General features: G+C 43.9%; 1 protein-coding gene across 1 annotated transcript; it reads right to left on the reverse strand.

Moving 5' to 3' along the window:
* Positions 1–242: 242 nt before the first annotated feature.
* Positions 243–12,189, reverse strand: LOC118571327 (zinc finger protein 709-like). The gene is made up of 4 exons (XM_036170241.1): positions 12,036–12,189; positions 4,789–4,915; positions 4,535–4,595; positions 243–2,331 (listed from the first exon to the last, which is right to left on the reverse strand). The coding sequence occupies exons 1-4, from the start codon at positions 12,036–12,038 to the stop codon at positions 828–830; spliced, it is 1,695 nt and encodes a 564-aa protein (XP_036026134.1). The 5' UTR covers positions 12,039–12,189; the 3' UTR covers positions 243–827.
* Positions 12,190–13,815: the final 1,626 nt, after the last annotated feature.

The raw sequence follows: 13,815 nt of genomic DNA on the forward strand, positions 1-13,815 counted from the left end.
CAATACACTCTATTAAGTGCTGCCAAAGTGATAATGGAGACCTCACCAATTGTTTACTTTAGGCTACCCTTAATGAATTCTTTCATTTCTACAAAAGGATGACTGAAAGATTTGTAAGATTTCCCAATGTGTCTTAGTCAGTGTTCTATTGCTGTGAAGAGACACCATGACAAAGGCAAATCTCATAAGACAAATCATTTAATTGGGGGCTTGCTTACAGTTTCAGAGACTTATTCCATTATTGTCATGGCTGGCACCATGGTGCTTGAGCAGTAGCTGAGAGCTACATCCTGAACCATAGGCACAGACAAAGAGTGACTGGATCTGGCACAGGATTTTGAAACCTCAAAGCCGACTCCCAATGTCACACTGCCTCTAAAAGGTTCACATCTACTCCAACAAGGCCGTATCTTGTCATTCTTCAAGCAGTTCCACTCTCTGGTGATTGACCGTTCAAATATAAACAGGCTTGGAGCATTCTTATTAAACCACCCCATTATATATGAAAGGTTTCTCTCCAAAATGACTACCACAATGTCTTTTGAGGGCCCCTAAGAACTAAAGGCTATCTACATTGTGTGCATAAGGTTTCTCTCTAGTGTGAGGTATTTAGCATCTTCACAATGATAAGAATACAGAAGACTTTATCACATTACTTGCGGCTTTCTCCAAAGCGCTTTTGTGTGTCTACTTCCAAGTCGTTGAAGGGAACTTCTAGTATGAAAAGCCACATTGATTCAAAAGAATGGCTTATCTAGAAATTTGTTTGACATTTTCCCATGTTATTTGATTTCTGTGAGTTCTAATTAAGACAATACTTTCTCATGTTATTTACAAACACCCTTATTTGTTTTACTATGAATTGGTGCATGTCTTCGCAAATGAGTTGAACTCGAAAAGCCTCTCCCACATGTCTTACATTGATAGGGTCTTTCGCTGCTGTGGATCCGTTCATGTACTCGAACCTCAAAAAAGCGACGAAAAGCTTTCCCACATTGCTTGCATACATAGGGTTTTTCTTCACTATGCATGATGTTATGCTTTCGAAGAGAACTGTCGGAACTGAAGGCTTTCCCACATTGCAAACACACATAGGGCTTCTCTCCAGAATGATTCCTTTCATGGCTCTGGAGGGAGGAGGAAGAAGCTAAATCCTTCCCACACTGCTTACACTTGTAGGGGTTCTCTCCAGCATGCATTCTTTTATGGAATTGAAAGGAACTGTGGTTATTGAAAGATTTCCCACATTGCTTGCACACATAGAGTCTCTCTCCAGTGTGAGTACTTCCATGTCTTTTAAGGTTACCGGAACTACCAAAGGTTTTCCCGCAGTGCTTACACACGTAGGGCTTCTCACCAGTGTGAATTCTTTCATGTGTTTTTAGGGAACTGGAATAAGTGAAGCCTTTCCCACATTGTTTACAAACGTAGGGATTCACACCACTGTGAATTACTTTATGTTTTTGAAATTGATACCAAAACGTGAAGGAATTCCCACACTGCTTACATACATAAGACTTTTCCCGAGTGTGAGTTAGTTCATGTGATTTAAGGTAACGAGAAGCAGTAAAGGCTTTCCCACATTGCTTACACACATATGGTTTCACACCAGTGTGAATCCTTCTATGTATCCGAAAGTAAGTAGAATCAAGGAAAGTTTTCCCACACTGCTCACACACGTAGGGCTTTTTAACACTGTGAATTCCCATACGTCTTTGAAGACAAGCAGAACGAGGAAAAGTTCTCCCATTATGATTAGGCAGAAAAGGCTTCTCGCGTGTGTCAGTTGTCTGATGTCTTAAAAGGTTACCAAACCGAGCAAAGCTTTTCCCACACAGTTCACACACATAGGGCTTCTTAACACTGTGACTCTTTTCGTGCCTTTGTAAAGGACTGGGGTGGGTGAAGCCTTTCCCACACTGCTTGCAAACGAAGGATTTTTTTGCATGGCCATGTTCTTCATTCCTTTGACCAGATTGGAGATAAAGAAGGTCTTCTTTGTAGTCCTTATTTTTAGATGGTTTCTCTCCAGTGTGAGCACTTTTGCGTGTCTGAAGGGGCAGAGGAGAACTGGAGCTGCCCCCAAACTCCTTATGTTTGTACAACTTCTGTCCAAATTCTTGGTCTTCATGAGGTTTGTGTCCTACCTGATGATTTGGGGTTGCACCTAGAGAAGAATGGCCAATGCTTCCTTCTCCACACACATGCTTCTCACATGTGGGACGTCCTGGAGAAGATTTCAAGTTCACAGAAGGCTCTGGAATACAGCTGAAGAATTCTGTACACTGAAGACCTTCTTTATATTCACAGAATTTTGCTACCAGTTGGCTGCTGCAAAACAAGTGAAGAGTACATGACTAAGACTTTGTTTATTAATGACTGAACAAAAGGGATGTTGGTTTCATGCTGAGAAAAAGTTTGTAACATGTTTGGACTGCAATGCTTTCCAAGACCACTTGAGGACAGTTAAAAGAGAAACAATGGTATCTATGCATGGTGGGGTTTGTCTCCTTGAGAACATTTAATATTCACCTATCATTTCAACACAAATTTCAATCTGAATCTTATGTACATTTTGGATGTAGAATGGCATCAATCAAAATCATCCTATTGTTTTTTGTTTGTTTGTTTGTTTTAAATACTTGCATGTCCACGAAATAAGCTGACAATAAGTCATTCCCAACTTGTTCTTATGGCTGATGGATAAATCAATACATTAAGTTTCAAAAACGTGTCCATTTACTGTGTTTGTGGGTGTGCATGTGTGCTGTGGTACCTGAGAGGAGCTCAGGACAGCTTTCAGGAGTGCTGTTTCCTTCCATGTCAGTGAAGCAGGGTATCTCTTAGAAGTGCAGGGATTAAAGATATGTCATGTTATGTGGGTTCTGGGAATTAAACTCAGGCCATTAGGTCAGCCCTAATAACAGTAGGCAATCTTTTGGTCCTTCTGTATAACATTTGAAATGATGAGTTGTGCTAGTTTTCTGTCAACTTAACACAATGTAGAATCATCCTGGAAGAGAAATCTCAGCTAAGGAAATGTCTCCATTAGATCATATTTAGGCAAATCTGTGGGGGCATTTTTGTAATCATTCATCAGTGTAGGAGAGACTAGCCAACTGGGCATGGTATCACCCCACCCTCACCTCTGGTACCAGCTGGTCCTGATTATATTAGAAAATAGTCTGAGCAAGCTGTGGAGAGCAAGTCAGTAAGGAGTTTCCCCCAAGGGTCTCTGTCTCAGTCCTATGTCTAAGCCCCTGCCCTGCCTTGAGTTCTTGCTTTGATTTTCCTTAATGGTGAACTGTGATCAGGACATGTAAGCCAAATAAGCCCTTTGCTCTGTCTACATAGGAGAAGGTGGCACCTCGGTTACAGTGGACACCATAGCACATTGGCAATACCAGTAGGGTGAGACAACCACTCAGGACAGTACATGATGATGTGGAACTGGCATGAGCCTGGAAGACTATGTGTGTGTGCTGCCAGGGGGGGAGTTGGGGAAGTGGAGCTCTCAAGAACTTGGGAGCCCAGGAGCAGGTGTTTCAATTCCAAACATGACACACTAATATGTATACTGCAGGAAGTTGGTTTTGATTTGCTTTGATTTTGACTATGTCCTGGTTCTTCACTCCTCGAGTAAGAAAGTATATAGCTTCCCCACCCCCCCCCCCCCCCCCCCCCCCCGATATTGTCTGGACCCACCATTTGGTAACTTCTGACTTTAAAAAAAACACTGACTTTTAAAGGGGAACTTGGACTTTTAAACTATTGAAATTTCTTAAGACTGTTACTTATGTTTTAAATTGTGATATCAATATTGACATGACATGCTGTGGACAAACAGAAAGAACATGTTATGGTTTAATATTGAGGTGTTTGTGTGTATTGAAGACAAGAGGGCAATTCTGCTGGTTAGTTTTGTCAGCTTGACAGAACCTAGGGAACTTTAGTTGAGGAAATGTCCCCACTGACCTGGCCCATAAGCAAGCCTGCGGAGCATTTTCTCTATTGATGATTAGTGTGAAAGTGTCTAGTTCACGGTAGGCAGTACCATTCCTAGGAAGGGGGTCATGAGGTGTATAAGAAAACAAACTGAGAAGCCATGGGGAGCAAGACAATAAGCAGCAATCCTCCATGGCCTCTGCCCAGAGCTTCCTGCTTGAGTTCATGCCCTGACTTCCCTTGATCATGGACTGCAAACTGCAAGGTGAAATTAACCCTTTCCACTCCACGTTGCTTTGGCTCATGGACTTCATCCCAGCAATACAAAGCCAAACTAAGACACTCTGTATGGCTTAAAGTTTGTATATATGAACTACAATAAACATCACATGTGACATCATCCTATTCTAGCTGTCCTCAAGATTGCTGTATTTGACATCTTCTAGTGCTGATGTTTAAGACAGAAATTTAGGAGAAAATTATCTGAGATGAAATTGGTTTGATGCTGGATATTAAATACCTCTTTTACTTCTTTGTAAAATGTCCTTGCACACAGCACTACAGAATGTGGCTTTGGGAAACAAATTACCTTAATTTTCTGCAGAGATTTTCATACTCATTTACAACCTTCTTGTTTTCCAACTTGTTTCCTAAAATGCAGAATCAGAGAAATAGTTAAGAATTATTATTTACAGAAAAAATAGTTAAGAGCTAAATTGAAGGTATAAGTGATCTGACACATGCACCTCCCTTCCACTTCCCATATTCCATTTCATACATCAACACCGATAAGCTAGAAACACTGTCCTGTGGTGGGCTAGCAAAGGCAATGCTCATGTGTACCTATAGCAGCCAGGTTCCTCAAGGTTTCCTGCATCACATCTTTGTACAGCTTCTTCTGGGATGGATCCAGCAGAGCCCACTCCTCCTTGGTGAACTTCACAGCCACATCCTCAAAGCTCACTGACTCCTAAAAACACACACATGTATTTCCCGGAAAGTGAGCCTCATGGTACTAGGAATGCACACAGAATTAATGAGAAGTTGACATGACACTAAGTTCCACAAGCTGTCTTGGTCACCACACTCTACTGCTCATACAGACTACGATTCCCCCAAACACAAATGCTAAGAGTAAACTGGAGCTTTCTGGGAAGGAAACATCAAGAGAGCATGAGCAGCTCTTGTGCACATCACTGTGCTAGTTTCTTCTCTTTCTGCACTGCATCCTTCTAACAACTTTCATCACAAATTCTGATGGTATAACACCCTCCAGGGAGTCAATATCAGCAGTCCTTAGAATGGGTGTGCTTGCTGTGCAGTAGTGGTACATGCCTTTAATCCCAGCACTTGGGAGGGAGAGGCAGGAGGATCTCTGAGTTTGATGCCAGCTTGATCTACAGAGAGAGTTCCAGGACAGCCAGAGCTACAGAAAGAAACCCTGTCTGAAACAACAACAATAACAACAACAAGAATGTGTGAACTTAGAAATGCTGGACAAAACAGTTCTCCAGGTGATTGGGAAGTGAGATCTACAGTGATTCCTTACCCTATAGTTGTGAAGAATGAGGGAGATTTTTCAAATAGTAGATGGCAACTGTACTCCAAGTTAAAAAAACTCCCTCTTCTCCCTAAGAATTCTAGCAACAATTTCACATGGTCATCAGAAGGATGCTATCTGGTTAGAACCAAATATTCTCTACATGATAATTCTGTATCATCTGGTTTGGTAGACAGTATTTGTACACCTTTCTGAAACCTTGATTTAGTGTGTACCGTGTGTGGAGAGTGTGAGCATGCCACAGTGCTCTAGTGAAATCAGCAACAACTTGTGGGAGTTGATCCTTTCTTTCTAACTTAGCAAGGGTTCTAGAGATTGACTTCAGACCTTCAGGGTTGCATAGCAAGTGCCTTTACCTGCTGAGCCATCTCAGCAGGCCTCTGCTTAATACTTCTTACAAATTGTGAGGAGCCTGAACATATGTTCTGTGATTGCACTAAAGGCCAGCATTGTTGGGCCCTGCCCTCCCATTTCTTGAGTAGCTGTCATCCTGCTTGCAGACCTTGACCAGATGTCCTCCATATGCTAATTCCCTACCCGTTTCCTTCCTTCTGAACACTTACTGGAGGTTCTTTATTTGTGTATCCTGCATTTGGAATAAACAGCTGGGATTCAAGAATGTAAAATATCTGTAGTGAACTTCTGCCCTCTGGGGTTCTCTCACCGTGCTGTAAGCCAGTATTTAAGGCCTCCTCCCTCCTTCAATAAATGGCATTCAGCATTCTGCTGAGACGAATGAACCACTGTTCTTGTCTCTTTTTTGATCCTCAGCCCCTTGATTGGACATGGTGAATGGGTAGTGGTAGCGCAGGCGTTACTGCTACACAGTATTACAAGGTATACACCTGGAATCTTTGGTCTGGTCCTTAGTCAAACATCAAATAGGACTCATGACAAGTATTCATTTTATTTGTGTCTCATTTTACTTTCTGTTGCTGTATTATCATGACAAATGTAACTTGGGCAGGAAAGTGTTCACATGGATTACAGGTCACAGTCAATCATTGGGGAAGCCAAGGCAGGAGACTCAAGGAAGGAACATGCAGGCAAGAACTGAGGCAGAGAGCAGAGATGAGCACTGTCAGAGTCCAGGCCCACACAGCCTGGCATGGCAACGCCCACCTTGGAGTAGGCCCTCCCACATCAATTAACAATCAAGGAAATGCCCTGAAGGCATGCACACAGGCCAGTTTGGTGGAACCAATTCCTCAACTGAGATTCCCATTTTCTCAGGTGTGCAATTTGCCAACCAACTGAGCCATCTCACTGGCCCACCACACATTTTTATTTGAGAAATTCGATGGGTAGTAAAACAACGGAAAGACGGCACATGTTCTTGACAAGTTCTAATTCACCAACATGTCACCTCCACAATTTCTAAAACACACATTAAAGTAAAATACTCAGTCAGGCAGTGGTGGCTCATATCTTTAATTCCAGCACCTGGGAGGCAGAGGCAGTTGAATCTCTGTGAGTTCCAGGCCAGCCTGGTCTACAAAGTGAGTTCCAGGACAGTCAAGGCTGCTAATATAGAAAAACCCCATCTTGTAAAAAATCAAAACCAAACAAAATAAAAACTACAAGGAAACAATTCATAGATGGTTACGGTATCAGTGCTGACTAAGAGAAAGATACACCAGGAGGAGCTGAATATAATCCAATTACATTTTTTAAAAAAGAATATAAAATTCTTTCAATTCAAAACAGCTGCAAGGGGCTGTTGAGGGAGCTCAGTCGTTAAGAGCATGGACTACTCTTCCAGCAGATCTGGATTTTTTTCCAGCACTTACGGCATCTAACTCCAGTTTCAGTGTCCTCTTCTGGTTCCACTGGGACTGCACACATATGGTGCAAAAACATTCACACAGGTATAGCTGAACGGGAGTCCAGTGGATAAGAACCCTTGTGGTTCTACCAAAGGCCTTGAGATCAGTTCCTGAACCCTTATTAGGCAGCTCACAACTGCCTGTAACTCCAGCTCCAGAGGGACAAGATGCCTCATGCCTCTCTGGGCACCCACACTCATGTGCACATGCTCACACAAAGACACAAACATACATGCCATTAAAAATTAAAATAAATTACCAGGTGTGGGGGCTCATACTGTTAAGCCTAGCACTAGGGAGACAGAGGCAGGCGGAGCTCTGTGAGTTCGAGGCCAGCCTGGTCTATAAAGTGAGTTGCAGGATAGCCAAGGTTGTTACACAGAGAAACTCAGTTTCGAAAACTAAATACATACATACATACATACATATATACATAAAAGGAGGATATTTCAGAGAGAGGAGAGATGGATCATTGGCTAAAAGTGCTTGCTGCTTTTCTAACAGACCAGATTTGGTTTCCCAACACCCGTTCAGAATGGCTTAACTGTCCATAACTCTAATGACAGGCATTCAACACTCTCTTCTGTCCTTCTTGGGGAGCCACACACATGTGCAGGCAGACATGTAGGCAGGTGCGCATGCACACACACACACACTCCACAAACATACACATAAAAACTTTTAATTTTTCATACACTATATTCTGACCATATTCTTTTTCACTCCCCAACCTCTTCTCCCAGATCCTCTCCACCTCCCTATCCATCCAACTTCCTCTCTCTCTTTCTTAAACAAAAAGGGGAAAAATCAAACCAAAACAAAACAATAAAAATCACACAGAAAACACGGACTCAAACCCCTCCTTCACAAGGCCAGGGATCTCTGCAGAAGAGGAAGTGAAAAACTTTTTTGTTTTAAGAGCCAAAGGTAATGGATGACTCCAAGGAACCAACATCTTATCTTCCAAGCACAACAGGACTGTACAAGGAGAACTCAGAAAGACTGTGCCAGTGTGCACGAGATCTTTACCGGTTAAGCCAGGAAAGATCATAGCATGGGCCCATGTCGCACTCCTAACCAAGCTGCTATTCAGACGTGATACCTACTAGGAGAGGGAAAAATCACTGCTCTCCAATGGAGTGACGTTGGATATAAGAACTACACTCCAGGGCATCCTCCAAGTTCAGGAATAGTTAGACCATTGGACAGTGAGAGAGAGACTCTGTAGCACTTGGCCTTAAATGGAAAAAAATTACTACAAGAAAAGAAAGAAAGGATATTCCAAAAGGATTAAGGGAAGTGATTATAGACACAAGAGCAAAGCTATCTCTAAAACTGGATAGTAAGTTACTTCCTTGAAAGCATCTGTTAACTCAGAGAAACCACCAGGGAAAGAGAAACGGAGACATGTGCTTGTTTGCCCCTCAATGTTCTTGGGAAAAACAGAAGGCTTTGTACCTTAATGAAGACAGAAATCACTGCTCTTAATAGTTAAGAGGGCTTGATGCTCTTCCAGTGGATGCAGGTTCAAATTCCTGAGTCCCCTCCTGGTGACAACTCCATGTATTATTATTTGCTGATTCATTGTGCTTCTAATGTAGGACACGTACTGCAAACACCCTTCCTAATAATACATTGTTTTCACCCAACAGGGCTTTGTAAATCCAAACTTCTAGCTTCAACAATAAATACCTAAACTGATCAGAAGACAGACAATATGTAACTAAGTAGATTTCCTTTTTGTCCTCTTCATGCTCTAGGTCAGTGATCGCTGACCAACACCCAACCTGATCCTAAAGTTGCCCATTCCTCATTGAAACCCCAAAGACAGGATTGCCTCAGAGAACACCGCTTTCTGATCTAGCAGTTGACTATGATACCCTCCATGACACCAGATCCCCACCTTCTCTTTCCTTCTGTTTACCCATTTTTAGCTCTGTTTCCTCCTCCCTAAGTGAGAACAGCTCTCCTCAGCTGACCTCTAGAGACGCTTGAGGATAGTAGACACTAGGGGCTACTCCTTATGGTAACACTCCTTTCACATACAGGCATGGCCTACCCCTATTGCAAATTTGCATTTTAAAACAACATTTAGAAAAAATATAGCCAAGTGTAGTGGTGCATACCTTTAATCCCAGCAGAGGCAGGTGGATCTCTGTGAGATTGAGGCGAGCCTAGTCTACAAAGGGAGTTCCAGGACAGCCAGGGCTGTTTAACATAGAGAAATCCTACTTCAAAAAAGCAAAAACAAACAAACAAACAAACAAAAAAGGACAGTGACAATTATGACAGAGGCCAAGTCCACTCACCCATCCCTTTTCAGTGAGTTTGGCCATACCAGAAACACTTGGAAAATTAGAGATTTATTTTTAGTCCTAAGAATCATAGAATTTAGAGGAAGCATTCCTTGCATCTGTGACACTCCTAGGCACCAAGAGGGCAAAGTGGGTGGGGACTGCTCTGGTTACTGCATGCTTGACCTGATTTGTTACACAGAGAGCATCAGGGCAGGAAAAGGGGACTGTTTACACATGTTTACCTAAGTAAACACCCACCACCTGCCAGCACACCAAGACACATTAACCATATCAATAAGTAACAACACCTGAAAATATAACAAATCATAACAGAAAGGCCAGACACAGGAGCTTTTGGTCCACAACAGATGGAACCCCCTTCCTGAGACTGTAAAAGACCAAAGTGTGGCAGGCATGAGTCATGACAGGGTGAGCTGGCAAAAGCTGGGAAACTTCTCACCAACCTGCTGACCATGTCTCCCACCCCAACCTTGCTCCAGCAGCTTCTTCATGGCCAAACACTCAGCTCACTTCAAACTCACCATTCAACAGCCTGCCTCCCAGCAGACGCATTTGGCAGTACAGGTTTCCCCTTAGGCCTGCCTCAGCTCTGCCTGTGACTTCAGGACAGGATCTCTGCGGCCTCTTCAACCGTTTCTTAGCCATTCTGTAATCTGAGCTGTCTATCATTGTGTGATCTGCTGGATAGTGTTAGTGATTGAAACTGGGACAAAGGGCAGGAGTGATAGTGCAGTCTTTCATCCCTGTACTTAGGAGGCCTCCCTAGATCTCTCTGTCCCTCTTTCTATTGTGCATATTGACTGATCCCAAGAAATTCACTTTCCCAAAATTTGGCATAGAGACAAAAGTCAATATTCTCTCAGGAACTTGATAAATAGCTCATACCTGCTAAAACTTGAACTCATTATTGCTAGCATCAGGGCCCTATGGCTCTTCTACTGACATATGCCTTTGGTGGCTATTAGCATACCAAGGTCTACACTAAGCTCTAGGCTCCTTCTATTCCTACTCACAAGTTATATACTTCAAAGCCCTCTATCCCAGCTCAGAGGCTCTCCTCCTCCCAGAGACCTCTTCCCTTAAAACCCTGGAACATTAACTCCTTTAGGCTCTCTGCTTTCCTGAGAGACAGCCTGGGCAGTTTGTAATGAACGTCTCCCTCTTTCACCCAGAGCAGCAGTTCTGGCTTCTTTGCTGACACCATTTCATCCACATACACTGAATGTGTCTTTTTCTGCTTTTCACTAATAACTTGGCTCTTTTTACTGGCTTATTGAGAACAGGTGGCTGGGTGTGACTTGGAGCACAGGTTGGGAATGCCAAGTTCAGGAACACAAAGGAACAGTTACAGATAAACAGAAAGGGAGCTGAGGGGAGCTTCTTTGGACAGTTAGAGCATCAAGCCACCAGCAGCCATGTTGAAGCCCTGAAGGGAGAAACAGACTTCAGTTCCCAAGAAGTGAGGGAAGTTACCCGCTCAAAAAGGTTTAGGGTGGGGACAGGAATATTCAGTGTCCCTAGACCTAACCTAAGTACAGGCAGTGTGAAAGAGCAGTGGGGGTGAGGAACTCTTAAAGACTAAAGCCCAGGAGCAGGGTGTGGTGGTGCACCCCTTTAATCGCAGCATGGGGAGCAGAGGCAGGCAGATTTCTGAGTCTTAGGCCAGCGTTGTGTGCAACATGGGTTCCAGGACAGCCACGGCTACACAGAGAAACCCTGTCTCAAAAACCAACCAAAGAACAAACAAACAAACAAACAAAACAAAAAACCCGAAGACTAGTGCCTTGACTCTAAGCCATCCTGCATCTAGTTATGACAGACGGAAGGCGTAAAAGTGTCCACAAAGGCTTGGTTTTCCCCACCTGAAGTGCAGTTGCTCCTTGGGTGGGTAAGAGCCTCAGGTCATGAGAAATTGTGTCAGGCTGTGCTAGGCAATAGCCCCTAGCCATAAAGAATTTGCTCAGCCCTCACCTGACCATTGCTTTTCTCCTGCTGATACAATGTATCTGGGTATGAGGAGATTTTAGGGAAAGGCAGTTATAGAACCAGTGCCCTAACCCTCACAACCCACGCAGCTCCACCTCCACCACCCCTCCCCACCCCTCACATGAGCCCCTGCCCAACTCGTAGGGCTGGTTCCCCACGACCTTCTGGCGACACCGCCCAGACCGCAGAGACGCGGGCTGCAGGCGTCCTACTGACCACACACCGCAGCACCAGCGAGCGCTGAGCCTCGGACAGGACCGCGGCTCTGCCGGCTGACCCAGCAGCATCCAATCGGACCCGGAGCCAGAGGAGACTCAGCTGCCTCCGCAGGCCGGTTCCCACTGCAGCCTCCAAACGCAGCATCCCCCTCCCCACATCCACGATGCCGGCCGAACGTACCATTTCCAGCCACCGAGTGTCCCGGTGTCCTCCTGCCGCTCCTGCTGTCAGTGAAGGCAACTTTGATTTCTAGGCTAAGGATTTAGGACACACTTCCTAAGAAGACAAACATGCCTAATGTTGGGGGTTAAGAAAACAGACCTAGGTCAGGCAAATTCCCTCACCTAAGAAGCATACTCCTCATTGGACAAGTCAGGCACTAAAGTAATAACCTTTATCCTGATAGGCCAGCAAACCAGAGGCCAGCTCAGGTCCTGGCTCTCCAGTGACAGGAGACATAAGTTTTCCTAGGCGAAGAAGTGAGGAAATGACACGCTCTAGGCTATAGCTTTCTGTATCTGTCTAGGGGAAAGTGCATTTAAACGTAATTTGTCCTGTCCTCCACTTGCTTATAACACTTCCTACTTCTTCCGCCTCAGTGGGATGACAGCAGGAGTTTAGAGAATTCCAGACTCAGTTGCCACGGGGACAACTAAAAAGAGCTGCCTTGAACAGACTGGTCTCACTGTGTTCGGCTGCAGGGCCTCATTAAAGGAAAAATCCCCTGTCCCCATCATCGCCCCATAGCCCATCAACCCACCACCAACCTGCCCAAGACTTCAGGAAACCTTCTACCCACAGAATTTACAAAAACAGGCAATCTGGTTTGCCTTTCACCCTGCAATTTCGAGAGAGGGGGGAGGGGAGGGGAGAGGAGAGGAGAGAAGTAAAGAAAAAGAAAACCAGTTTGTCCAGAAAACCTGACTCTGGAGCTGTTGAAGCCAGGACCTCCCCCTCCCTGCTCTCCACTGGAAAAATTGATTCTCAGCCCCTGCATGGTATGTTCAGGTTTGGAGGCCTCAGTTTCTCAGACTAATGAAAGTGTGTGCTCGCTGTGTTAATCAGGGTTCTTTAGTATAACAGAGCACACACATACCTATATGTATGTGTATGTGTATATGTGTGTATATACATGTATATGTGTGTTAGGGGATTTATTAGAATGATTTACAGGCTGTGGTCTAGCTAACCCAACAATGGCTAGCTATGAACAGAAAGTCCAAAAATCCAGTAGTTTTCAGTACACAGGCTGAATGTCTCAGTTGGTCTTCAGTAGATGTTGGAATCACGTAGTAGACTCCGATGCCAGTGAAGGCTCTGATGCCAGTGAAGGAACGGACTTGCTAGCAAGTCAAGAGCAAGCAGGCAAACAGCAAAAGCTTCCTTCTTCCATGTCCTTCTACAGACTTCCAGCAGAAATGCAGCCCAGATTAGACCTGGGCTAAAGATCTGGATTAAAGACATGTCAGCCTGCCTCAAGAGCTGGATTAAAGGCATGTCTTTTCTCAGCTCAAAAACAAAGAAAGAAAGAAAAAAAAAACTAAATTATAAGTGTGTTTTTCTACTCAAAAGATCCAGATTAGATGTAGTCAAGTTGACAACCAAGAGTAGCTATCACTATGTTTCAAGATCAAACTGAGTCTATTCTTTCCTTTTCCTTTGCTAATGTATTTCTTATTACATTGGTATTTTCTCACCTCAGAATTTGGAATGACAGAGGTTCTCAAGGCTTTCTCAGTTCCATAGTCAACCAATAACATAAAAACACACAAACAAGCAATGGCAATTATTCCATTCCATTTAGGCAATGGAATTTATAGTGAAAAACTGGCTTTAATAGCAAAAATCCCCACACATTAAAAATTAGACCCTTAGATGTGGTGGTGCAGGACTTTGTCCCATGTACTTGTGAGGACTTGGGACAGTCCTGAGCTCTGTGAGTTCAAGGCCAACCTGTTCT

The sequence above is a fragment of the Onychomys torridus genome, chromosome 21, assembly GCF_903995425.1.
Source record: "Onychomys torridus chromosome 21, mOncTor1.1, whole genome shotgun sequence".
NCBI lineage: Eukaryota > Metazoa > Chordata > Mammalia > Rodentia > Cricetidae > Onychomys > Onychomys torridus.

Excerpts from the sequence above, each read along its gene's own strand:
- LOC118571327 (XM_036170241.1), bottom strand. Across the intron at positions 4,596-4,788 it reads GAGGAACCTGGCTGCTATAG|GAAACAAGTTGGAAAACAAG; the intron begins GTACACATGAGC and ends TCTGCATTTTAG. Across the intron at positions 2,332-4,534 it reads AATCTCTGCAGAAAATTAAG|CAGCCAACTGGTAGCAAAAT; the intron begins GTAATTTGTTTC and ends CTTGTTTTGCAG.